Source organism: Asterias amurensis, chromosome 2 (genome assembly GCF_032118995.1).
Source record: "Asterias amurensis chromosome 2, ASM3211899v1".
Lineage (NCBI taxonomy): Eukaryota > Metazoa > Echinodermata > Asteroidea > Forcipulatida > Asteriidae > Asterias > Asterias amurensis.
Window position 1 is genome coordinate 10,276,781 of NC_092649.1, and position 27,883 is coordinate 10,304,663.

The 27,883-nt window shown below is 37.8% G+C and overlaps 3 protein-coding genes across 3 annotated transcripts in view; 1 reads left to right on the forward strand and 2 right to left on the reverse strand.

Moving 5' to 3' along the window:
* The window catches only part of LOC139953929 (major facilitator superfamily domain-containing protein 4A-like), a 71,440-nt gene extending 49,721 nt beyond the window's left edge, over nt 1–21,719 (reverse strand). Inside the window, exon 1 of the mRNA XM_071953540.1 lies at nt 21,061–21,719. Coding sequence (XP_071809641.1) covers nt 21,061–21,470 — 410 coding nt within the window. The 5' untranslated portion in view covers nt 21,471–21,719. The remainder of the gene's footprint in view (nt 1–21,060) is intronic.
* LOC139934062 (dolichol-phosphate mannosyltransferase subunit 3-like) overlaps nt 1–27,883 on the forward strand; it is a 535,719-nt gene that overhangs the window by 59,095 nt on the left and 448,741 nt on the right. The gene's annotated exons all lie outside the window — the stretch shown is intronic.
* The window catches only part of LOC139950859 (ATP-binding cassette sub-family C member 9-like), a 29,543-nt gene continuing 27,664 nt past the window's right edge, over nt 26,005–27,883 (reverse strand). Inside the window, exon 32 of the mRNA XM_071949697.1 lies at nt 26,005–27,851. Coding sequence (XP_071805798.1) covers nt 27,717–27,851 — 135 coding nt within the window. The 3' untranslated portion in view covers nt 26,005–27,716. The remainder of the gene's footprint in view (nt 27,852–27,883) is intronic.

The window sequence follows — 27,883 nt, forward strand, 5'->3', positions numbered from 1 at the left end:
GTTCATTCCAAAAAGACTCTCAGACCTTATCAAATCTTGAATAAGGGAGGATTTGACTTGGGTAGAATCCATTGACACCAAACAGTTGAAGAATCCCTAGATTTCAATCTAGAATACCAATAAAGACTCAAGCACCACAAAGAGATTTCTAAACACTCCTGCCACCCCTGCTTTTCATCCTTGTCATGTAGCAACATCTTTTATCCTCGCTGTTTGAGAGGAACCAGCGTGAATGCTTGAAAGAGAACTTCTTGCAGTATAACGCTTGTCATCAGGGACTGTATAAATATTGGCAGGTATTAAAGCAGGTAATCATGAGATGGGAACTGTGCAGTGGCGAATCACTTGCCCGGAAATCAATTGGATCTAAATCTAAGTACATTTCCATTATGCATTGAGCTTCAATTGGATGAGGTTTCGAAAGCAAACAGCGTTTCGGCCTTGTGAGTAGTGTAGCTACACTGAAAACAATATACCTGTTACTACAAACCTAAGTAGATTGTATCTACATCATGCAAAGTTTCAAATCCAACTCAAGTACAAGTACCTGAGGCCTTTTCAGAGACGTTTCTTGGACCCTTTAACTTCGTCTGAAATGACTTAAAACTAATACAAATAATCCAGTAAAAGTTTGTGACCAAAATATTGTTGGGGTATTCCTGGTACAGAAAATTTAAATGGAGAGGCATTTTTCCTCTTGCCTTTTTTTCTTTTCTCGTCCCTTTTTTATTGTTTGTACCCAGGGGTCACATGCCCCTGGGCCTCCCCCTGGATCCGCGCCTAGTTTGACCATATATATTTTCCACAACAGAAGTTTCTAGATTCTTTACATAAATAGCTGTCAGCTTGGTAAATCAAGTTTTACATAAAATAGGCCCCCTGTATTAAATAAAAGATTTTCAGGCATAAGACGTAAGGTATTTTATGATGACTAACAAACTGAAAGATTTACAAGTTAGCAAAGATTTTTTTAATAACAAAGAAGTCGTCTCTACACTTCTATATATGATTAGAACCTTACACATATTATTTGTCCGGTGATAGTTTAGTGTCTGCAAACTACTCAGTTTGTCATTACACGCAAGGTTGTAATTCATCCCACGTTGAACCATTGGATATGCTGTTTACATTACTCTTTGTGAAATATGATCACCAGTGAAACATCTATAGTGCAAATGGGTCCCTATCAGTCATTAACAGTGTTCTCTATTATCAGGGCTATGATGATGGCCAACATTGGTTATTGTTACCACTTCTTGTGACCCATAAATGAAATAACAAACCTGTGAACATTTCAATTTTTTTCTTTACAAGAACATTTAAATTTTTTTTTTTTTGTGTGTGAATGAAACTTTATTTCAGGACCATGAGGCCAGGCATACAACTTGGGATGAGGATGCTTATAACAAAACAAAAACACTTTTGCTAATCAAGCCCAAATTTGTGGGACCCAGGGATGCTTATGAAAAAACACACACAATTTTGCAAATCAAGCCCAAATTTGTGGGACCATTGTTAAACTCTGTTATAACATAAGTTAACTGTGAAATATATTAAAATTTTACCATGACTCATGGCCACATTTTCTTTCAAAATTGCAATTAGTCAGTCCTAATCGTTATGCTTATGATTAATGACCAACTTGTTCATGGAAGTTTGAATATGCACGAGACATGCCATAGAGATGAATTGTAAGAAGCTTTCATAACAAGTCATTGATATACAGGACGACAGTAGTAATGAAGATTGATTCCTCTATTTGGCTACATTATCCTGTTCGGAGGTACCATCGTCATATTTCATATCTGGAAAATTACACCGTACTTTTGACGGATGTCTTATATACAAGCAGTCTGTAAAACTCAAGGTTTATGGATCATGGTAATAAAACAACTACAGTCATTATTTGAGTCTCCCACAAGGCATCCCCATTGGTCTAGTGGTTCAGGCATCTTTTCTAGAATATGAGGGTCGATTAATAAAGGTGCAGGCCTGAAACTTCCACAAATGTGATTACCTTCATGCCCCATCGTCATTGCCTTGGTCCCCTTTCAATGTTCTAATAGAAACTTACAATTTATTCATAGGGTGCCCATTACAATGGAGAAAGTGCCTAGCCGCCATTACCCATTCAAAACCGAAGCAGTACAGGCAATACGAGCAGCAGTATTTTAAAGTGTCGGGCATTGTCTGCAGACTCTGTGGGAGACGGGCGAGTTTTGTTATGGAGCTGATCAATGAATTACACAAGTCTAAGCGAGATGAAATGAGAGCATGAACATCAGTTTCTCTGTAGCTGAAAGACTTAAAAGAACACGTTGCCTTGGATCGGTCGAGTTGGTCTTTTAAAAGCATTTGTAACTGTTTGTTATAAAATGCATTTGGTTACTACTAATAGTAGAATACAATGATCCACACACATTGAATTTGCGTGGTTTTCCTTTACTTTGCACACTAACCCAGTCGGCCATTTATGGGAGTCAATGGCCGACCGTGTTTGTTGAAGAGGTAAAAGGAAAACCACACAATTTCGAGTAATACTTGTGTGGATCATTGTATTCTACTTTTAAAATATCTTTCTAACATATATGCATTTTATAACAAACGGTTACAAACGCTTTTCAAAGTTAAGCTTAAATTTCTCAGTTGATATCGGACAAAATACCAGAGGGAATCGAACCGGGGTCACCTTGGTGAGAGGCGAGCACTTTACGCACAAGCCAACCATGCCACCAATTGGACTTGGAAAGCACTTAGCACAACAGTACAGGCCTGATGGATGCTTCATTCATGAAGGGAAGACTTTTATTTCTCAGGAAAGGGCACCTCTATGAGGAGAATTGTTTTGTTTTACTGGAACGATTGAAAAAGGGCACCACAGCAATAACTTGGGAGGGGGGGTGGCACGTAGGTAAATGTCTATTTGGTTGGTTTGTTTGTATTGGTTGAATAAATAATAATAATAACATTTAGTATGTTGCCTTTGTGAACAGACGAGCAGTATTTATCACACATTGGTAAACTGAGCATCCCAAAACAAAACAAAAGAGAGAAAAAAAAGAGGAAAATTCTCTCCGGTGAGTTACCAAACCGGCCACTACAACCCACTCTCCATACCTATCTAGTAACAAGATTTATATAAACACTTCCCCGTTTGAGAGCCAGGCTGCCAACTGGTTTCCCTAGTGTCCCAGCACAAAGCGTGAACACTATGGCAAAGTGCTTTGGTTGTCCCTGGATACTGCGGAATGACACATTACAGCATTTCAAATCAATACACACATTGATTTGATCATTTGTTGAGAATGGAGCGTGTATACAGGGAATTAGCGACAAATTCAATTATATACACTGCCTCGCCTTATCTGCTAATCAACTGAATTATTCAATCAATACTTTAATACAATTAAAAATTTGATACTACATGTAGGGGAACTACATGCAGGGGTGAGTGTCATTGCTGATAAATAGGTATGAAACTAGAATGAGAATTTAAGGAGATTTATGATTTATGAGCGACAAGCATGATTTTCTTGTATCTGAATTAAAAAAAAACAGCTACTGATTTTATACTCCTCGGCAGAAATAAACAAATTTGAATTCAGACAGACCTCTTGGCTTGAGAACATTCTTAACAGTTCTGGGGTCGATTTCACAAAGAGTCAGGACTAGTCCTAACTTAGGACTAATCCTAGGAGATATCTCAAACGTACAGCTGGACTTAAGTTAGGACAAACAACTTGTCCTAAGTCGAGATAAAACTAGTCTTAACTCTTTGTGAAATCCACCCCCAAAATCATAAAAAAACATATCAAACTTGATGTTCAATAGTTTTCAAGTTGCAAACTTTCCCTTGTGGTTTGGTACCCAGGTTGTATCAGATAATCAGGTAAGATCCCTGGCTATATGGCAATTACAGGTTGAATGGCTTCTTACTAGCATCGTTGAACAAGTCCTGCCCTAGTCAAATTTTTTGTTCAATCTTAAATTAACAACATATTTTTCATGACGGGCACTTATCGGCTGTATCAATGAGACAAAATAATAAAATGTGCACTGAGCCCTAACAAATTAATCTTCTTTCAGTGCTCGCTATGACTGATAAAAAGTTTTTCAACCTCAATAAGAAAATTAAAAGACAATTATCACCAGGATAAGATGTGTTTTAAGCCTGTCTCGGCCACAACACCGAGGAAGGAAGGAATTTCATCCAGCCACTTTTGTTTCTAGGTAAACTTCCTGTGAAGGTTTGTTTCCACACGAGTAAACAGTAATTAAACCACTGTCTCTATCACGCAAACTTGGTATCAATAATAGATGTAATCAAGGGTTGCTTTCATTTATTAGTGGGATGAAGCACGTCTTCCCCGTCTCCCCTAGGGAGGAATTAGGAGCAGTCTCTTGTCACTCTGTCTGGCACCGGGTGGAGCAACACTCCGGGACAAGCAGGGATGTCATTAGCTAATCAGCTGGTGTTTCCATTCTAATTAACCATGGGAAAATGTAATGGATGTGGTCGGGTTTATATGCATCTAGACAAAATGTTTGAATAGATGGATTGCACATGACATCATATGACCACCATCTTTGATGAATTGTGCATGAGTGCAAGGCTATCATTGGCTGAGAGTTGTGCATGCAGCGAGTATGTGTTTAAACATCCTTATTGTTAAGTTCTATTTGATGTATTTTTTAACATGTTTGATGTTGGCATGTGCAGCTGCGATACATGTTTTAATGAACCATTTTGGGAATGATATTGAATTGAATTGTACACGCAGGCACTTCTCCATCGTTATTTATATCAAACATTATGGTGGTCGATGCACGCTATTATGTGCAATCTGTCAACAGTGTGCATTTGGTGCATGCACGGACAGAATTTCATTGAATGTTGAACATCTTCCAAAAGTCTGCTACGTGTCTACTTGAGGGCGGGGGGGGGGGGGGGGGGGGCCGGGGGGAGGGAGAATTTAAAAATAGGTAGGGTCGTGACTGCAGACTTGTAATAATTACACTAGTAATACAGGTTCTTTGGGACATTAACCAATACTATCATTCAATAGGCTCTAAATTATCGCCTGTGGCCATTATGCTAAACACATTCCTGTGGTCTTTCTCCCTGAGGAATTTACAGCTCTTTTGAAAACATTTGACTTTTTTGACAAATAATGTCAAGGCCAACAATAACAAATAATCATAGTAAACATGCAATTTAGCATCTGCTTTGTCATAAAACCAAGAGAGTGTGAAACTTCTCGATGAGTTTCTTTTTATGTTTTTACAATAACTTCTGTACCTTATTGGTGTTAACACCAAAAACTGTGCCTGACTTGAACCATCAAAGGTTTCAGGAACAGTTCCAAGCAAAAGAGATTTGACAAATAAAATAAAAAAATCCTGATAATTTCCTAACGGCCATCAATGGTGTATCCCTTATTCTAGACCTATGAACATCCCAGATGGTATAATTCAGGAGGTTGAAAGACTGCATCACCAGAAATACAATAACTACGGGTTTGGACACAATGTGGACTATTTTGGGGCCCATTTCTTCCTCCCATTTTTAGATTTGAAGGCTTGAGGGGATTTTTTTTTAAATCACAAATTCAGGAGGAAAAAAAACCTGAGAAACCACATACCTGAGTAAAGGGTATCAAAATAGGTCTGTTTGGCAGGTTACCGTTAAGTCAAACAAATAAATAAAAGGGTATTAAACCACAAAGGAAACCGTCTTTTCAACCCCAATGCAGACCTACCAAGTCTCACGCATTAGGCGTGAGACTCACACATTTGGGCTCTGTTTCACGCTCACACGCACAGCAACCATTTTCTCACGCATTGGGGCCAGACCGGGAAATTTTTTAAATTAAAGACATGCATTGCCAAATCGCGCTCGTGTGTACAAAAACGCAATCTACAATGTTTGAGGGGTGGGGGTGAGCTTTGAAAAATCTCACGCACAGCTGGCCTCTGGACTTGGCATCTCTGCCAATGCCCCCCTCACCAGACCACACTGACTTTTTTTAAAGTCGACACTGGTAAGAGTTTTTATTTTACACACGGTTGTAACCACAAGTTTTATAGTTAATTTGTATATTAACAATGTCTGTCCTATACCCTGTGCATAGATGATTTGAGAAGACCACATTATGTGTTGTTACTGTTGTACACTGTTTACAATAACTATAATCTATCTGTTTACAATAACTATAATCTATCTGTTTACAATAACTATAATCTATCTGTTTACAATAACTATAGTCTATCTGTTTACAATAACTATAATCTATCTGTTTACAATAACTATAATCTATTGATAATCAATATCATACATAAAGGGGATTGCCTTGGACAACCATAGAGAGGTCCATTTAGACCGTCTCTATTGTACAATCACGGAGCTAATGGTAGCAAACCATTTCAAATCAAGGCCTGTAAGGCCAGTAATTTTTTTTTTAAGTTGATCGTTTCCTCCCTCATCCTTTTTTGAGGCTGTATCCATTTTTGTATTTCTCATTAAAATTAGCAATCCTTTCAGAACTTGTAACCACATCAAGTAAGTGGTGACTTTAAACTGAAGTATCCAGGGCCAATTTCAAATAAAAAGCTTGGCGGTCACGTTCGAAAAAAAATAAGAAAATAAAACAATAAAAAGGCACCCAACCTCCTCATTTTTGAAAAAAACCCTGACGACCAACTGTTATTTTTTTGTTACTTGGTCTAAACCCAGTGTGTCCTCAACAGGTTCACGCTTTGTAAACACACACACAGGTAAAACATAATGGGTGCGCCAAGCATGTGTGTGTGTGTGTAAATGGGTGCCTTTCCTCCAATGATTCAGACTCTTCAATTAATAGGATACATTTCAACACCTTCTCCTTTTGCCCCTGGAGTTTTACAAAATTGAATTTTGATGAACATTCAAATCACTTGAAGGAAATTGAATTTTTTGTTCTCTAATGAAGGTAAAAGAGTGTGTAGGCCCTATATAAATACAATAAGTAAAACTCATAAAAATTGTGCCATAATACATGTAATTGTCAAGTGTCAAGCTTGGCCCAAAAAAAATTTCCCCAGGATTTTCCGGATAAGCAAACACCAGCTGAATACTAGTAACAAGCAATATGCAACAATGGAAATTTGGTTGGTAATCCTTTTTTTATCAAGAAAGAAATGTCGTGCTAAGAATATTTTTGTGCTTAGCAGCTCTATAAAATTGGGCCCAGGATTCCCCCCCCCACAGATTTCAGAGTGCTTACACAAATCGGTGTAAAGGTAAAACCAACTGGTATTCTGTATCCCCGATGCAAATTTACCATCTAATAAATTATTTCTTGTTCTCAAAGTTCGCATTAAATATAGCTCAGGAGCATACATTTCGGAGTAGTTTGTGTTTCAAAAACAAATAAAAACTGATGCCCAAGTTCTCATAATTAACCAGAATGACGTCTTTGTTCTTATGCCAGAGAGATAGCGATCAACAAGCCAAACATACATACGTCATAAAGGGTATGCGTTTATATTTACTCTGGTAGTTAATATGTGTCCAGCAGGTTAGGTCTTCTTGATTAGTTTTTAAAATTAATTTGCGACAATCTAATCTTTTTGTTCCAAATTGGGCCATGACATCTGTGTGCATGCTCAATTTCACCAAGAGATAAGATTTGAACTTCTAGGCAAATCTATCTTAATTGACCAGTTGAAACAGGCCTATCAAAGAAATAAATTTATTCCCTGTAACATGCTGGGGAAAAAGGGTCAGTAGTTTTTTTTATACATATTATGCATATGTACAATACAGAGTTAATTGACCAGAAGAGATGGACCCGTGCACACAGTGCTTTTGATATTTTATTTTATTCATGAAAGCGCAATATGAAAAATTTCTTACGTTTTATGGAATCAGACTTGATCAAATATTTTTCAAAAATAATAAAATAACTCAAGTAATTCAGTTTAATTCATTGAGAGTATACAGCAAACTTGTACCATCAGCAAACAAAGTTTTTTTTCTTCTATTTTTTTAATAATTCATAAACTGGTTTCTCTGGATGGTTGGTCAAGTTCTGGCAACAAACTTGCTTTTTTGTTTGGCAGAAGAAACATGATAAGAAATACCTGTGCAAGGTAGAGCACGCCAGTTTAAAAAACATGGACAGAAAAGAAGAAGACAATTCTAAAGGTCGTCAGTTGCTTTTTAATTGTTCCACCCACACAGGATTAAAAATGCCATGTTTGGTTTAGAAAATACATTTACGTGACTGCCACATGTGAATGCCTTCTTAATGTAATCCAAGGAAATCCCTCTTTTATTAAGCAGCTTTTCTTACAAGATACTCCATGAATATAGCTCCATCCCCACCCCCCCCCCCCCCACCACCCCCCGGCTGCCCACTCCTTTGTAAAATGTTAGTAGTCTGTACGAACATGACTATAGAATTGCTCTCCATACTTTCACAACTAGTCAAACAGCTTTTTAACTAGTCCATACTTATGCAGGCATGATACTTCACGAAGGCAACAAAGGAGATTGTCTCTGTTTTTGAAAGGGCAAGGGCACCAAGGCATTTTCTCCTTAGTAGGGCACCCTATGAGGAAATTTGTAAGTTTCTACTGTAGCATTTCAAAGGCACCAAGGCAATGACCAGGAGGCATGGAGGCAATTGTCTTTGCTGCCTCAGTTTCAGGCCTGCATGCTGATTGCTGATAAAGTTTCACAAATTCTTGCTAATGGGACAGTTAATCATTTGTAGAAATGGTCCCATAAGAAGAAAAAGAGCCCCCAAATTAACTTAATCTCCACTTTAAGAAATTGTCCATATTTGTTCTGAAAGTACAACACAAGTCCTACCACTTCACCCTCACGGTAAAGCCCAAAATCCATTTTACAACTTCACTTACAAGAGTATTATTAATTACAATCAAAGTATAAGGAGCTCCAAAAGCTAAACTGATTTGACTGCCCTTGGCCACCATATACCATTAATCAAACTCGACTAAATGGATTCAACTTGCTGTCAAACCAACATTAATTTTTCAGGAAACGAGGCAGGATCACTGATGTCTAGAGAAACGTCGATTGGCTTGCGTATGAAAAGCTTTTATCAGATTAAAGTCATCTACAGCATTTAATCAAACAGTCTTTCATACTCAGTGTCATCTTGACTGAGAACACTGCGGACAAACTGTCCCCCCCCCCGCCGTAAATCATGGCAAGCACTGCTAATAATGCCTGCAGGCATACATACATAGTCAGAGTAGTCTCAAGCTGTAATTAAAGTTGGTATTACCCCCCCCCCCCCCTCTACATCCTCGGGAAATCTTCTGATCAAAATTGCTGAGGGTTCATCAATCATGAGTGTGACACAGATCAAACCAGTGCATCATTTAAAAGGCTGTAATTGTGAGCATTAACATTGTATGCTTCAAATCACGAAAGTTTTTGTCAGCAACTCAGTTTACCCAATGGTTTCTCCAAGCATTTATAATTAGATAGATCTTCAATTACCAACTACACTCTATAATTTACATGGTTTTGTATGACACAGATGTACAAATACTGACATGTTTTTATGTCAGGGCTTAAATTTGGGGTAAAAATCACGTTCAGTAGCTTAATATGGGCGGCATGGTTGGCTTGTGCGTAAAGCGCTCGCCTCTCACCAAGGTGACCCCGGTTCGATTCCCGGCCGGGGTCATATGTGAGTTGTGAGTTGGTTCTCAGCTGTGCCGCGAGGGTTTTCCAAACCATCTGGTTTTCCTCCCTCGTGAAAAAAAAAATCAAACAGTTTGATCTTTGGCTGAGCTCACTGGTCATAATGAGTTGATGTGGCTGGCAGCCAAAGGCACCCTTGAATGGCAGCTTCTCGAACACGTTGTAGCCGCGTCCTTCGCAATTCAGCTCTTAGCTCTGAGTAAGGATGATTAGCCTGCCCACATTATTATTAATAATTAATTATAATACGTTCATTGGACTAAAAGTTCTTTTACAATATACTAGAACCACAATGAGGCAAAACTTTCTCCCTATTTTTAAAAACATATAAACAGGGACTAGCAGCACAAATTGTACAGACGGTAAAATGAAGTGTGTATAAGGAATGTGTAAAAGCCACTTTTAGCAAGTTAAAGGAACACGTTGTCTTGGATCGGTCGAGTTGGTCTTTGAAAAGCGTCCTGTAACCGTTTGTTATAAAATCGATATGGTTAGAAAGATGCCTCGAAATTGCAGGGTTTTCGTTTTACCTCGTCAACAAACACGGTCGGCCATTTATGGGAATCAAAACTTTGACTCCCATAAATAGCTGACCGTGTTACTTGAGTGATACTTGTGTGGATCATTGTATTCTACTTTTAAAACATCTTTCTACCCATATGCATTTTATTAAAAACGGTTACGAACGCTTTTCAAAGACCAACTCGTCCGATCCAAGGCAATGTGTTCCTTTACATAGAGCCACATTAATGTACATTCAACCCAACATGGCCGACCACAAACACACGGTAATAATCCTGCATCCGTCTCTTTGGCAAGCGTAAAGAGTAAATGTACCTACCTAAAAAATAACACTCTGGGGATTAAGAGTTGTTATCATTATTTAAGTTGTGTCTCCTTAATGTTGACATGAGGAACAGAAATCAACTTGGGGATATTTTCAATATAAATGAAGTAAGTCCAGTTTCCTGTACATTTTGTTTGTGTGCTGCTAATGTTATTTGCAGAAGCTACAATGTATCCACAGAAAGGAAATGGAAGAAAACATCTTGTAGTTTGATTTGTTCCCTTTCATTTTGTATACATTATTTTCATCAAGTGGTTTAGAAAGTACCTTCTTTAAAATTCGTCCTCATAAATTACTTTTTCATTTTAAAAATTTGTTTTTACAAGGTATTTATAATTACAGCCTTTTAAATCCCTAGTGCCATTATAGTATGGCAATTAGTTATGCCTTTGATAGCATGGAGTTTGGCATACAGTCAGAATATGTCATGAGAAACACATTTCGTTAAAGACAATGGACACTATTTGGTAATTGTCAAAGACCAGTCTTCTCACTTAGTGTATCTCAACATATGCATAAAATAACAACTTGTGAAAATTTGAGTTTAGTTGGTCGTCGGAGTTGCGAAATAACTATGAAATAAATAAACACCCTTGTCATATGAAGTTGTGTGCTTTCAGATGCTTGATTTCGAGACCTCAAATTCTAAACTTGAGGTCTCTAAATCAAATTCGGGGAAAATGACTTCTTTCTCGAAAACAATGTCACTTGAGAGGGAGCCATTTCTCACAATGTTTTATACTATCAACCCCTCCCTGTTACCAAGTAAGGTTTTCTGGTGTTAATTATTTTGAGTAATAACCAATAGTGTCCACTGCCTTTAAATGGTTATATTGCACATTTGTATGAAGAAAACGTGATGAATAACAAGCTATTTTCAAAATGTTCATAATAGCTACCACTGTTTGTTATTCTAGCTACATTTTCTCAAAGGACAAGTCTGCAATGGCCCCATGGCCAAATGTCTTTCTCACGACGACGTGCCAAATTCTGTGCTTAAGTATCATTTGCAGGCACAACTCACCTGTCCCCCAACCTGCCTCACTACTGTCTTAAAAGCACTGTTATAAATTGGTTTAATTTATCCAGTGAGGTATGATAAACATTTAAAGGCAGAGGACACACTCAAAATCTTTTTTTGCAGAAAACCTTTCTCAGTGACGAGTAATGGGGAGACGTTGATGGTATAAAACATTGTGAGAAACGGCTCTCTCTGAAGTGCCATAGTTTTCGAGAAAGAAGTAATTTTCCACGAATTTGATTTCGAGACCTCAAATTTACAAACTTGAGGTCTCGAAATCAACCATCTAAACGCACACAACTTCTTGCGACATGGGTGTTTTTTTCTTTCATTATTATCTCGCAAATTTTCACAGGTTTGTTATTTTATGCATATGTTGAGATACACCAACTGTAAAGGCTAGTCTTTGACAATTACCAATAGTGTCCACTACCTTTAATCAATCCATATATCTATCTATTTTTATCTATCTATCTATCTAAAGAGGTTCTGCTTATAATGAGATGAGTACATTTTGAAGTCCCAAATTTCATTTCAGATTTGTGTTTCTTTGCCTTGCTGTCACTAACAACAGATGGATGAATGTTTATCATTCAATCTTTGATAAAAAAAATGGTATGATATTCCACTTTTAAAAACCACAAACTCATATGCAGTATAATAAAACTAATACAAAATGCAATGATTTTTATGACTGGATTCCTTTTGAATACAAAGTGTACATGATGGTTTTTACATGCATATAGACAACTCAGTAAACCCCTCCCTCACTGCATCATATCGCAGAAGATATTCACCTTTTTTCCCTCAAGAAAAAATGAATGGACGTTTTCATGAAACATGGCACTGCAGCATTGCTAGGGTTTCTTTGTTGATTTTGTAACAACCATGTACTAAGGGAACACAACTCTCTCTATCTCGCTGAAAGAAATCCTGCTCTTAAAGACACTAGACACTATTGGTAATTGTCAAAGACCAGTACTTGGTGTATCTCAACATATGCATAAAATAACAAACCTGTAAAAATTTGAGCTCGATTGGTCGTCGGAGTTACAAGATAACTATGAAAAAAAAAAAAACACCCTTGTCACACAAAGTTGTGTGCTTTCAGATGCTTGATTTCAAGACCTCGAAATCAAATTTGTGGAAAATTACTTCTTTCTCGAAAACTACGTCACTTCAGAGGGAGCCATTTCTCACGATGTTTTATACCATCAACCTCCCCCCATTACTTTTTGCCAAGTGAGGTTTTATGCTGATAATTGTTTTGAGTAATTACTTAAAAGAAAGGTACACCTTTGATAATCACTCTTAAAATTAATGGAAATACAAAATTATACTTGGTTAGAAGTACAGCAGCTTTTGGTAGAGTGAAGCATTCTGTGAAAATTTCACTTCGAAGTATCATGTGGTTATGGAAAAAAAAAATATTAGTTGTTATCTCCCAAAATTTTAATCTAAGAAATGTCACTGTCAAAAATGCTTCTTAGGGTGCGTCTTTTCAATTATTGATTATTCTTCCTGTGTGGACATAAACCCTGGATTTTTGGTTAAATGAAAAAAAACTCTACCTTTTGAAACAAAATTATCAGAAGTTGTGAGAAACAGCTCCCTCTGAAGTGACATAGTTTTCGAGAAAGAAGTAGTTTTCCACAAATTTAATTTCGAGAACTCAAGTTTAGAATTTGAAGTCTCGAAATCAAGCATCAGAAAGACGATCAATTGAGCTCAAATTTTCACAGGTTTATTATTTCATGCATATGTTGAGATACATAAACTGTGAAGACTAGTCTTTGACAGTTACCAATAGTGTCCACTGTCTTTAAAGAAGTTTCATTAGTGACAACACTTTATCAAGTTTGAATTTGATTTATTAATGTGTGTCCACAGATTTGCGAGATAAAGATGGGTTTTAAACTACTACTACAATTTGTTATAATCAGATGAAGAGTGCCCAGCAACCAACCTCTGCTAGAGCCTGTTTATTTAGACATGACTGGTAATGCTGAAAAATAGTCGCAGGATTCCAAAAACATTTGAAATGGATAATAATAAATAATAATAATAATAAGACTTGTAATGCGCACATATCCACCCTGCTGGGTGTTCAAGGCGCAGTAAACCAAAACAAAACAAAACAAAAACACAACACAAAGAAAAACAGACACAACAAAATTAGTCATTGAAAACCTGTGACATAAGATAAGTTTTGAGAAGAGACTTGAATTTTGCGGTTCTTTAAACTAAAATAAAACTTCATATAACATATAATGCACACTGGGTTCCACATGGGTTTGAGATGGAATATAGATGTAGAGATCTCGTTATCTATTCATTTATTAACTTGAAATCAACTGTCGCCAGGACTAATGAATTGCTTTATCAAGTTTCGAGAGAAAGAGGCGAAAGGTTTGTCCGACAATAGTCATACATACATGTACAATGCACATTTGATGAACATGTTGCATTATTCAATAAGTGATAGCTCCCGTTAACCGGGTCTAGACAGGAATAATTCAACAGATAATTCAAAAGGATGTTGAGCACTCCCTCTAAATAATTTAAATATAAATGAGGTTATTAATATCAATTCACAAGCGGGCCAGAGGGGAAAACAGATTTCAGTGGCCTTCATTTGTCTTCGCAAACTATGAATGGTTTGTACTCCGGGTGTTGGGGAAATGATTCATCAGACAACTTTAAGAAGAATCAGTTTTCAAAAAGATTGAATTCAGAAATGCTATTAATTATGAAACAACTCCAGCAAATCAGGATTCAGAACAGTGTGTAGGACCAATCAATCAAAGAGAGTAGAGAGTCCATGCATGAAAGATATCCAGTTGAAAAACGCACACCCCTGTGTGTACAACAGGCTCTGATCTGCTTTCAACACAGCAAGGCCCTGCCTTCCCATCAAATTACAGTCAATTAGTACGCCTACGAAGGATGTACTCTAGCATAGATTACTTCCCCAATCCGCTGGCGTTAAAAGCCGTTATTGCATTGAAACTTGCACTCAAGCGGAATACAGTATATGCCTGGTAGCCCAAGTCATCTCTGTACACAATTTCACTAGCCCTGCGTCTATGAATCGATAGTTTTTAACATCGCAGAAACTCCACTATAAAGATGAGGATATTTTAATGTCTGGGACCCAGCGATTGATGTGTAATAAGATATGGTGAGGGTACAATAAATGTCTATGTGATTGCCTTTAATGACCTGCCTAGTATTCGTAAGTGCACCTATGATCCGGCTAAATTATTGACTTTTCAGTTTGACAGAGTGACTTTGGAGTCCATGTTAGAAAACAAACCATGGTCAATATTTGTAGTCTTCCCTAGAAGAAATGAAGAGATTCTGAAACTTACTTTAAAGGCAGTGGACACTATTTGGTAATTACTCAAAATAATGATTAGCATAAAACCTTACTTGGTAACAAGTAATGGGGAGAGGTTGATAGTATAAAACATTGTGAGAAACGGCTCCCTCTGAAGAAACCTATGAAGTAATTTTTCACGAATATGAGACCTCAGCTTTTGAGGTCTCGAAATCAAGCATCTGGAAGCACACAACTTCGTGTGACAAGGTTTTTTTCTTCTTTCATTATTATCCCGCAACTTCAACGACTCGATTGAGCTCAAATTTTTTTTGAGCCTTTTTGAGTACACTTGTCCTCTCCGGAACATGTTTCCTACCTGGAGGGGTGTCTTAAAATTGCTGCTTATTTTTGAAGTATTGTGTACCCAATCATACCTATATTGCTTGTTTAATTTCGACATAAATGTACATTATTGTGTTATTGTTTGGTATGACAGCATTGAAATAAATGTACTGAATAATATTTGTATAATGCTTCAGTCAGTGAAATATAATTTGCCTCTTCCTTGAATGCTTTGCTAAGAGCCCATATCTTTAAAGTTTACTTAACAGAGCTTCCTAGTTTTAAACACATAACATGACTTAAAAAGACTACAGAAAGACCTTCTAGCGTACAATCAATACTATTGACTGAACTGTGATGTCTGCACACTGCTTTTAGAGGGTTTTACATTCTGTATAGATCTGCTCAGTTACTGAATAATGCATAATGCAGGCTGGTTAGGGTAGAAGTAGCGTGTTGCAAATTGAAAACAATGTACAGCAAAGTCCAGTGCTCGAATGATACGAATGATACGTAATGCGAGTTGTGTGTTATCTTTTCATTATAAAAAGGAATAGGAACAGTTCCTACGAGCATAAATGCAGAGCTAGTCAATAACAAACTCATCTCGGACCCTGAATGATGTTTTCCTTGTCGCTACCATGCAACCAATTGGGATTCAGACAACCATAATAAACTCAACAAGTGAACCTAAAATGGCGTTTGTGCGACCAATGGGGATTCAGACAATCACAATAAACTCAACAAGTGAGTCACCTGTGAACCCAAAATGGCGTTTCTGCGACCAATCGGGATTCAGACAATCACAATAAACTCAACAAGAGAACCCCAAAATGGCGCTTGTGCGACCAATCGGGAATCAGACAATCACAATAAACTCAACAAGTGAACCTAAAATGACGTTTGTGCACCCAATCGGTATTCAGACAATCACAATAAACTCAACAAGTGAACCCAAAAATGGCGTTTGTGAGACCAATGGGGAATCAGACAATCACAATAAACTCACCACGTGAACCCCAAAATGGCGCTTTTAAAAACAATGGACATAATTGTTCATAATTGTTCAGAGAAGTGTTGACCCCCAAGTTTAGACACATGCTGTTTCATAGCAAACAAAAAGGTAGAAGCAACTTTCATAAAATAAAATAAATTGACGTACGTGGCTGATGGATTTGACTGTGAGTTAATAAGTTTTAATTTGTAATCAGGAACCGGTATCAATGGTATATATGCCATTGATTTGTTTGTGCAATAGGGCCTACCTAAAAAAAAAATGAAAGCCTTTAACTTTCCTGAGTCTATAAATAAAGATACAAATCATCATCACGATGACAGCTTGTATTCACTTAATATGCTTTTGGTAGTCTTTAAATGCACTACCAGCACCGTTTTTGTTTTGAGTAATTATAAACGCTTCAACAAATAATTCATGGTAGTATTTTTCAATTAATATTCAATGTCACAACTCTCACTAGCACAGTCAACAGTCATTGACCCTAATTCTATTTACGGGTAGGGTGTTTTTAAGAAGGACCATACAGTGTAATTACATGGAGCGAGTCCAAGTCAGTTATCAGGCCTTGCAAATAAGTTTTTTTTGTGAAACAGCCCCCACAAGGCCAGTTAACTGCATTTTACTTGCCCCAACGAAAATGAAGTAGCCCAGATATTAAAGGCAGTGGACACTATTGGTAATTACTCAAATAAGTACTAGCATAAAACTTTACTTTACGAGTAATGGGAGAGGTTGTTAGTTTAAAACATTGTGAGAAATGGCTCCCTCTAAATTGACATAGTTTTCGAGAAAGAAGTAATTTTCCACGAATTTGATTTCGAGACCTCAAGTTTAGAATTTGAGGTCTCAAAATCAAGCATCAGAAAGCGCACAACTTCGTGTGACAAGGGTGTTTTTTCTTTCATTATTATCTCACTTCGACGACCAATTGAGCTCAAATTTTCACAGGTTTGTTATTTTATGCATATGTTAAGATACACCAAGTGAGAAGACTGTTGACAATAACCAATAGTGTCCGGTGTTTTAAAATATGTATTGTCATAAATGTATCTTTCTGATGTAAATCTCTTTCTGATGTACATCTACATTGTATGTTCAAAACCAGTTTTAAAATGGTCAAATGAAGTTACATTCACACACTCAAAAACAAAACACATTTTCAAAAAGAAATTGTATTAGGCCCTTTGTGCACTTGAAAATGAAGATTATATTATGAGCATTTTAATAACAATTGTTTTGTGGCCCATCCAAGGCAGGTTGAGAAGTGGTGTTAACTAGCCGGTAGCAGTTTTTAGCAGACAATGCTGGGATGAAGTACACCCTGCATGATGTGGTGATAGCATGTAATTCAGTCTTGTGCAGAGATTTGTGTTGTTTTTATACTCTCAACAGCATCACTTACAGATAAACAGTTATTGAATCGCCTGCCTGCTTATAGTTAAAGGAACACGTTGCCTTGGATCGGACGAGTTGGTCCATGAAAAGCGTTTGAAACAGTTTGTTATGAAATGCATATGGTTAGAAAGATATTTTAAAAGTAGAATATAATGATCCACACAAGTATCACTCAAAATTGCACGGTTTTCATTTTACGTCGCGAACTAACACGGTCGGCCATTTATGGGAGTCAAAGTTTTGACTCCCATAATTGGCCGACCGTGTTTGTCGACGAGGTTAAACGAAAACCACGCAATTTCGAGGCATATTTGTGTAGATCATTGTGTTCTACTTTTACAACATCTTTCTAACCATATCGATGTTATAACAAACGGTTACAGGACGCTTTTCCAAGACCAACTCGACCGATCCAAGGCAACGTGTTCCTTTAATTTAGAAACTTATATTCTTTTTTAGTTTTTAAGAAAATCTCTGATACAATCATACAAGTTAGTGTATTACCGATAGTAAGATTTGGGCTTTGTTTTCGCTTATAGAAAAATAAGTTAGTTTCTTTCCCTCAAAATTTGAATCTGTGAAGAACTACTGATAATAAAGTCAGTTAAAGATATAGTAGTGATAGTAACTACTACGGATTTGGAAAGGTTTGTGGTAACACCATGTAAAGCCTATCTCCAAATGAGTTAGAAGGAAGTGTTTTATACTAAATGTCTAATCAATGGGCACTTTAGACACAACTTTAACAAGATGCTTGCTTACATTGAAGTAGATTTTGGATAAAAATACATTTTCTTTTCTGTAAGAGGGGGGGGGGTGGTATTAACAAATGATGACCCTAAATTTATCCCTTACTTGATTTTGTTGTCACCAGGCATACAAAAAGTTTTGATTTCAGATCAAAGTCTGAAATTTCTAAACCCTCACTTAATCAAATCTGGGGAAAAACAAAATCTTACTCCATCTCAAAGCTCAAACACCATGGAGACGCCAGAGCAATATGGACTATGCTTTGAACACGGTGAATGACATGAGTGTTTGCTATTCAAAGCTCAAGCCACTTAGTGTAAAAAACTACATCAATGTTTTATCTCATCTGGCCTTCCAATCATGGCCATGGTAACAATAATTCAATTTGGGTAAAAAATTCATCTCAAAAAGTAAGGGTATAATTTGGATGCAAATATAGGGTTGCCTGCAATTAGGGGGTTGTTTATCATTGGCCAATAGCATGGCTCATTGATGATCACATTGAAGCTATCAGAGAATTCACTTAAAGGCAGTGGACACTATTGGTAATTACTCAAAATCATTATTAGCGTAAAACCTTTCTTGGTGACGAGTTATAGGGAGAGTTTGATGGTATAAAACATTGTGAGAAATGGCTCCCTCTGAAGTGCCATAGTTTTCGAGAAAGAAGTAATTTTCCACGAATTTGATTTCGATACCTCAAGTTCGAAACTTGAGGTCTCGAAATCAACTATCTAAATGCACACAACTTCGTGTGACAAGAGTATTTTTTCTTTCATTATCATCTCGCAAGTTCGATGACCGATTGAGCTCAAATTTTCACAGGTTTGTTATTTCATGCATTTGTTAAGATACACCAACTGTGAAGGCTAGTCTTTGACAATTTCCAATAGTGTCCACTGCCTTTAACAACACCGTTAGCACATTATACATTAGTCATACATGTCATCTATTAACTTATAAAGATATCATGCCCTAAAAGAAAAGTGCAATGGTAATTTGTCTGACTATTAATCTTGCCCAAGGGAGTTTTTGTTGTATTATCTTAAGAACCTGAATCTAAGCATGGTCAGCTCAGCAAAGCATCATATGAACTTTTTAAGTCAATGATGTAGAAATGTCAGCTGTTTGAGGAACATATGGTCCGCCATTTTGTGGATTAAAAAAGGTTGTAACTAATGCAAAATAACACAAATTCGTAGAATATTGATGTGAATGATTATCTTCTGTTTTTAATATATCTTTTCAAACATCTTTATTTCATTAAAAACACTTTGTTATACAACAAAGCACCCAACCTGATATTTTTCCAACCAAAACTTTGCAAGGGATTTGTAATACTTTTGTGATTGAATGTTGGTCTTTATTTTCCTAACTTCTTTGAATTCCTCTTGAGGAACTGGTAGCTTAAAAATGTAAGATAGTTTACCTCAAGATATTTTATGACCAAAATAAAATTGATAAGAAAGGCACATTGTTAACTGCCATTTTCAGAACATTTTCACTTTTTAGAATAAACCATAGTATAACTATTAAAATAAAATTGTTACTATAGACCGAATTAAATATGATGTCATTGTCACGCGGCTCAAATATCTGACCTACATGTACAAGATGGCTCTGTGCTTGTGCGTGCCCTGCGTGTGTGCGTGCAAGTACTGTAGAAATCAAACCGGGAATGCTGCATGCTGCATGCTTCGATGATGTACGCGTGTGGACACGCATACGGTTTGCCCTACAAGATGGCGACTTTTCATAGCAAAAAGGGGTTATTCAGTATGGTCTATTGTTGGTTTATTAAAACAAACAATCAGAACCCTAGCTGATTTATGTAAAAAAAAACTTTAACAAAAACCAGGAAGATGTTTACAAAAAACAGACAAATTTTGTTTCCCCTTCTCTTTTTATTATATGTTTAAGTCCAGCTCCATTAAAAAAACAGCATACAATATGTAGTAAAATAACCAATCAACAATTGAGAAGTCAGTCCGAGGACAGGATCAAACTTTTGTTAGCTGTTTGACGTTCAACACATGATTGGGCAAAGTTTGGTTGCAATTCCTATGGTATTGTTGAAAATGGGTGGGAAAACAAGACAGTTGATTAAACTTATTTGAACTCGTCAGCAATTTACCAAATTTGAGAGTTGACAAACCAAACAGGGAGTAAATTTCGTTGAATTACTTCATAGCCACTGAAGTCCTTACAATAATGTGGTATACTGGAGGTCCTTTCGCTGAATTTTCTTCAAACATTACAAAATAGATAAGTAGGAAGATTGCACCTCTACAAAACTCAAATTAACCAACCACACCCACCACAGCAATTCATGTGGTGCCCTGGGCTTTTGCTATGGTGCTCTGGGCTTTTGCTATGGTGCCCTTCGCAAGGTTTCAATACAAATTTACATTTTCCTTCTAGAAGTGCCCCTTGCCAGAGAAAAATTGATGTGTCCCTTCAAGAGTAAATTTTAAGGCCTGCCCTTAAGGCTTATGGCTATGCCCTAAAACTATGCAGGGGGGTACTTGCATGGCCTACCTGTCAAAAAGGTGAAACACGGGATGGGGGAAACAAGAGTGAAAAGCTGCACTCTTGATAAGCTCCTATCCCAAATAATAAACAAGAATGAATGTGATAATACACTAACCTGTCAGACAGCAACCCCCCAATCATTGAACCGATTAAGGTGCTCAGAGACTGTGATAGAAAAGCAAAACTCATACTGGCGACACTGCTCCCAGTTTGGCAACCCAAGTCCAGTAGAGTCGGCCCAAGAAGAGCCACACACATCCCAAAACTCCAGAACACGCTGCAGTAAGTTACTGTGGCCTGTAAGTGGTCGAAAAACAACGATTTGGCAGTGTGTGTTTGCTTCTGGCGCCTGGACGGTGAAGATTCCGCTGTGTTTTTGCCATCACCATTCGGTGACGACTTCTCTGAGTCCGTGCCAATGCTTGCGTAGCCTGTTGACGGTCTGCCCGGGCCTGACGTCCCAAGCCCGGTAGACGCCGTCGGTCCTTCATCGTCAACCCTTCCCGGACTTCTTTCACGCAACATGGCAGGCAAATGTCCTCTCACTCAGTCCGAAAGCATGGTCACATCTATCCTAAAATATCAACAGGCTTTCAGTGTGCAATTTTCAATCCACGCATTGCAAATTTTCAGTTCCGAAAAGATGAAATAGGAAATAAGTTAACAGTTACAACCTGTCTCCATTGAATCACACAGCACAACGACCTCGATCGTCTGCTAATGGACGTGCCACTCTATTTGCACACACTCATGTGCGGTGTGTGGGCCGTTCGTTGTGTGTTATGTCAAAGATGGTTATGTAGGTGTGTGTGGGGGTTGCCCTGATTTCAACGTAGAAGCGTGAACAATAAGAGCTATAAGAACAAGTTAACAACAACTCTGGTTTAACCCATTCTATGTCGGGGGTGATTTTCCCTAATCAAAAGGTGATAATATTGCACGGGAAGGGTGGATCATTTTTTTGTCAGAGAACTTTCAACGAAGGGGGCGGGGGGGGGGGGGATTGGGGGGACGGTAGCACATCCTCTTGCGGGAAAAACGCACACAACTGAACCAAGGCAAGCCTAATTCTTGCAGAGAATGACCCTCGAATAAAAAATCAGTAGTTTCTTAAAGGAACACGTTGCCTTGGATCGGACGAGTTGGTCTATAAAAAGCGTTTATAACCGTTTTTTTTTTATAAAAACATATGGTTGGAAAGATGTTTTAAAAGAAGAATACAATAATCCACACAAGTTTGCCTCGAAATTGCGTGGTCTTCCTTTTACTCTGCGAAATAACACGGTCGGCCATTTATGGGAGTAATTTGACTCCCATAAATGGCCGACCGTGTTAGTCAACGAGGTAAAAGGAAAACCGTGCAATTTCGAGACATGTTTATGTGGGTCATTATATTCTACTTTTACAATATCTTTCTATCCATATGCATTTTATAAAAAACGGGTACAAACGCTTTTTAAAGACCAACTCGGCCGATCCAAGGCAACGTGTTCCTTTTAGTTCCCATTGGTCGGCGGACAGAGGCGGAGGATTCAAAAGAGGGCGCTATCAAAAGAAGTTTGTGCACAGTTCGTTTGTTGGGGGGGGGGGGGGGGGGCACACAGTCTTCTGCCACACATAATCTTCTGCTAGAGCATGCATAGACCTTATCGCAAATACCAATGCGCAAGCGCAGACTGTTGAATGAGGTGTATTGTGGGATATATATGGATCAAATTTGGATACCAGCTAGACCACAATCACCTAATTCCAAGCTTTACGCTCGCGCCCCGGTATTTGCGAAAAGGTCTATAAGTAAGATGTAATGTTATAGAGCGCCCTCACAGAACAGAGCAGAGATAGGGGTTGTATGCACCACATCGAAAGCATGGCCTCTGCTTTGGCCTCAGCCTGGGCTTAGACTTGATCAAGTCTGAGATCACGATTACTTATTTGCGTCAGCCATGCAAAACGCCCTCCCCCTCCCCAAGTTGCCACTCCCCTCCTATCAGATTGGCTATCACACGCGCCGAACTCGCAACCTCAGAGGGTCATCCACAAGAGGGCGATATTTCAGTGCTGTGTAAAAAAAAGGTGCTCGACCCTACATTAACTTAAATGCACACAGCGAATGAGAGTATGTTTATGTGATAATTTTGAATCCCCGTCCTCCTAGTCCTTTCATTGCAAGTCGTTACAGTTATTGTGAAAATAAAAATGTTGTTTTCGCGGCCGCTATTTCTCAGAGTTGCTTCTATACAGCACCTTTCCACCCTTATACACTATGCACGAAGTCTCACGATGTCCACATGATGGCCAAATGCAGGGCGTTTATAGACATTTCCTGCACGCTGACCAAAACCATGTTCTCTGATTTATATTGCACCGAGTTCACTTGGAAAATAACTCTACCAATATAAGCCTAATAGATTAATTGGCTTTAAACTTTTATATCCTATATAGTCTTAATAGCAATTTCATTATTTTTAACGGCCATCAGGAGTATTCTGCTGTTCACATGTCGGACGTGGTTAAAAAAGATCGGTGTTTCCTGCCTCAACAATACCCACAGGAATTAAAAGATTATTAGAGCTCAGTATAAAGCCAGTACAGTTCGTGTTCTTCATTTTTCTTCATTTCGTACATCCGCATAAATTTACGGATACCCAAGTCAATTATAGTAACGATCGCTACCGTGGACCTCCCTTGCTTAATTAACCAATTATTCTACTCTATAGCTTGACTTTAATGCATACAACTGTGCAAAGCTGACTTTATCTTGTAGATGATTACAATATTTCACGAGTTGTGGCAGGGGAATACGGTAGTGAAGCTGCACAGCGACTTTTAACATTCTCCGAACACTGCTTTCTGTACTCGGGCTTCACAATGCTTAGCTGTCACTTGTTTATCGGAGACCAGAAACAAATATTTGTGAGCATGAATGATACTTTCTTCACTGAGACCCATATTGTCAACGTCAACGAGACAGCCAGCTTTGATTCACAGAGTCGGTTTTTATCTCCAGAATCATCTTAACTGCCAATGATGATACGAATTTTCTGTTTTCAAGTGTACTCTCCTGAAGACGAGCAGAGTATACTGTTCGAAACATCGATACCACTACCACCTGGCTCTTTTCAGAGACAACACTCCAACACAAGAGATTCGCACATGTTGTACATGATGTGACACTGTCAACTGATTATAAATGGACAGAAATTGTATAAATTGCATTCTTAGAACATGGATAACTCAACCGAGGTCACTGATTACGATGGTGGACCAAAGTATATACTCCTCTTCGTTTGTTTCTTCATAATAGTCAGCAATATCTTCTCGTTGATTGTGCTACGTCGCATTCACGACATGCATGATATCACTAAACAGCTCATGATATCGTTAACAATCGCCGACGTGGCTGTGGGTTTATTTGGCTTTCTTACTAACTTATTTGATGGTGAGTTTGTGCTAGGATACATATCTTTCTTCTTCCAGATGGTCGGACTCAATATATTATCAACCATAACTGTTGTACGATATGTAGCAGTGTCACAACCACTGCGACTCAATACGATTGTGACCAAGAAACGGGTGTTGATAACTTTGTTTTGTGAGACAATAATTAGCTTTACATTGTGTTGTTATGTAATGGTATCATTTATCAGTTATGGAGCACACACATCTGTACAGTTATTTGCAATTGCACTGGCGTCTACTGTTGTCACAATTCCTGCTTTGATTATCATAGCTTTGTACGTTAAACTGCTGTTGACTGCTCGACTTCAAGCCCGGCGTATAGCTGCAGCTGAGGTGGGTTTGAACGCCGCAGACGTACACGCCCAGCTTCGTGACTCCAACTCTAAATCTTTAAATACATTTCTGATTATCACTGGTTCTATAGCGGTGACATGGTTCCCATCTAACATAGCTTTTTACCCACTGATTTCTCAATCTGGCAATTGGAATGCATTCGCATATTTTGATATACTGAGGTTGAGCAACTCGTGGCTTAATACATTGATCTACTACTGGAGAGACAAAACCTTTAGAAAGACCGCTAAAAGACTAATTTTTCGAAATAGCGAACAATAGACCTACAAAAGCCGTCTAAAAGATGTGATCCGAGTGGAGTAATTAGGATCTACTCAGGATCTCCTTGAACCATCGATGAGGAGATAAATCATATTCATTGTTGAAGTGTAATTAATGGTTCAATTTACTTCAAACCTTGACAGAGAATGAGTCTTGTCACATTCATCAATATTCACAGATGATTCTGTGACCTTCATCTCCCGTGGATGGGACACTGTCAAGTGATAATACACGGTCTGGAATTATATCAAATTGCATTATTCGATTGGATAACTCAGCAGAGCCCGATGTTTATAATGGTAGACCAAACTATGTACTTATCTGCGTTTGTTTCTTAATAATTGTCAGTAATTTCTTCTTATTAATTGTGAGAAACATTGTTTAAATAATTCTAAATAAGTCATGAATTTTTGTTCTTGTTTTAAACTTCAAAAGCATTTTTCCCTGTTTTGGGAAACAATAACTTATTTTTGAGGCAGTGCTATCACAACAGGATACATTTGCCCAAGTCTTTCTCACCAGAAATGAAAAGACCACAGTTGGCCCTAATCACAACCGATAGGAAAATTTTCTGAGACCCCTGGCAAGTTGACATTTTGATGGCCAAAAATAGAGTAAACATTCGAATTTGCAGGTTATAAAAACATGTCCTAATGCATGTTCTAAATAACAGCGTATGGGTGAAATTTGTAGCAAAAATCGTTTTGTCTCAAGTAAACTTTTATTGTAGTGATATAAAAGTTTTTATGGTTTGCATTTTGGTGGGATCGAGTCATAAATATCAGACCCCGAAGTTGGAAAAAAAATACAAATTGAGCTGTTACCAGAGCAACGGGCTATATTATGATTTGAAATGTCGATTTTATTCACTTGCACCCCAAGTCTCTTCCACCCACAAAGTATAAGAAAAGTCAATTGTTTGACCGTGGACATATGTAAAATTATTTACGTGAAATGAATTTTAATAGAAATGAGAGACTTCAGATTCAAAGACAACAATGTTATTATTTTCAATGCAATGATTATAACAATCAAAGAATAAGTATAGGCCCTAAGCAACAAAATAATTTATGTGAATTTAATCGGTCGCGTACAATTAGGATGGTGAAGGCCGCAAGGGATTTATTTATTCGTTAATTGAACAGACTTGCCTGGCTGGGTGTGTTCAAGTGGACGTTTTTCTCATCAAGCTCTCATCAGTGTCACGAGGCAGGTCGTGAGCCGGGGTCTCGAGGCTGGGGCCGGGCCCATTCTGACGCTCTGGTGGCCCCATGTTATAGAGCGAGGAACTCGACACCCCAGCCCGTCGGAACCCAGCACACAACACATTCACCGGATGGAAAGGAAAACTAAAACCATAAACATGGTCCTCTAAAAACCTAGGATTAAAATTCTTGCGACGGAATGCTATAGTTCCACAGGTACATGTGATTAGTGGACAAAATGGTCATCACAATGAATTGTTCCTTGAACAGTAGGTTGCGAACACCGTTACATACCGTAACCTTAGATGCCATGGAATTCTTGTCATGGTGAGTGCAATGTAAAAACTGCAATGACAGAATCGACACGGATCGGGGTCCCGTGTGGTTTAACCCATTCATGAGTCATTGTGACCCATGGATCAATGGATCAATGTGAATCAAAGTTTAAAAGCCCATTATTTTTTCAAACCATTTTGAAAGGGGTCAGGCCCCCTGGTACCCGGAATCCAGTTCAATTCTAAAACGGGACTTGTCGTAACTTCAATAACCTATCTTTCTGTAAAAATGTATTATTATACTAAAAAGCGCCTAAAGTAACTTGTTGGTAGATACGTGCGCTATACATAAGACTTCGCCATTATAATGCTATTTGTTCATATTATAGTACTACATTTTCTATTATCTGAAATGTATGTGTTCGTTTAGAAAATACACCCACTCACCCCCATAAGAATAAAAAAAAAAATTAGGCAAATACTGATTTTGTTTTAGGTTAAAATATGCTGTTATCAATATAAACCACAAGGGAAACTGACCGGGTAAATTTTAAAATGATTTCGGGGATGAAAACAGAACAATTTACTAGAGTGGGACTCGAACCAACAACCCCCAAATCACTTATAACATTTTTTTTGCATAACTCGAGACACCGATTTTGTGGAGGATTATTTTTCAAGCATTAACAATAAGTAAATCAATTTATTAAAGTTATTCAGTAAAAAACCAAAATAAACATAAATATACAGACAGTACCTTATACTCCACAGTACTAGCACCCTGTTTTCAACGTACGACCACTTGTATTAATTAGTACAAGGGAGGAGCTTAAAGGGAAGGTACACATTTGGTAATTGTCAAATACCAGCCTTCTCACTTGGTGTATCCTATCATAACCATAAAATAACCAGCCTGTAAAAATTTTGGCTCAAATGGTCATCGAGGTTGCGAGGAAATGATGAATGAAAAAACACCCTTGTTGGACGAATTTGTGTGCTTTCAGGTAAGAATAAAAAACCTCTAGCTAAAAGTCTTTTACTGTTTTAGTGAGAAATTACCTTATTCTCAAAAACTAAGTTATATTACTTCAGAGGGAGTAGTTTCCCACAATATTTTATACTATCAACAGCTCTCGAATGCTCGTTACCAAGTCAGTTTTTAAGTTAATATTTGTTTTGAGTAATTACCAAACGTGTAACTTCCCTTTAATCGTCATTTAATCGTCATTGACCAAAGAGGCAAATAAACCATTCTCTTTAGCAAGAAGCTCAGCTGGACTTCCATACTCCGCCACATGACCGTCATCTAAGACAAGAATGCTGTCTGAGTCCAGAATAGTCGCGATACGATGCTGGAATGAATTTAAGAAACAGAGATACGGTT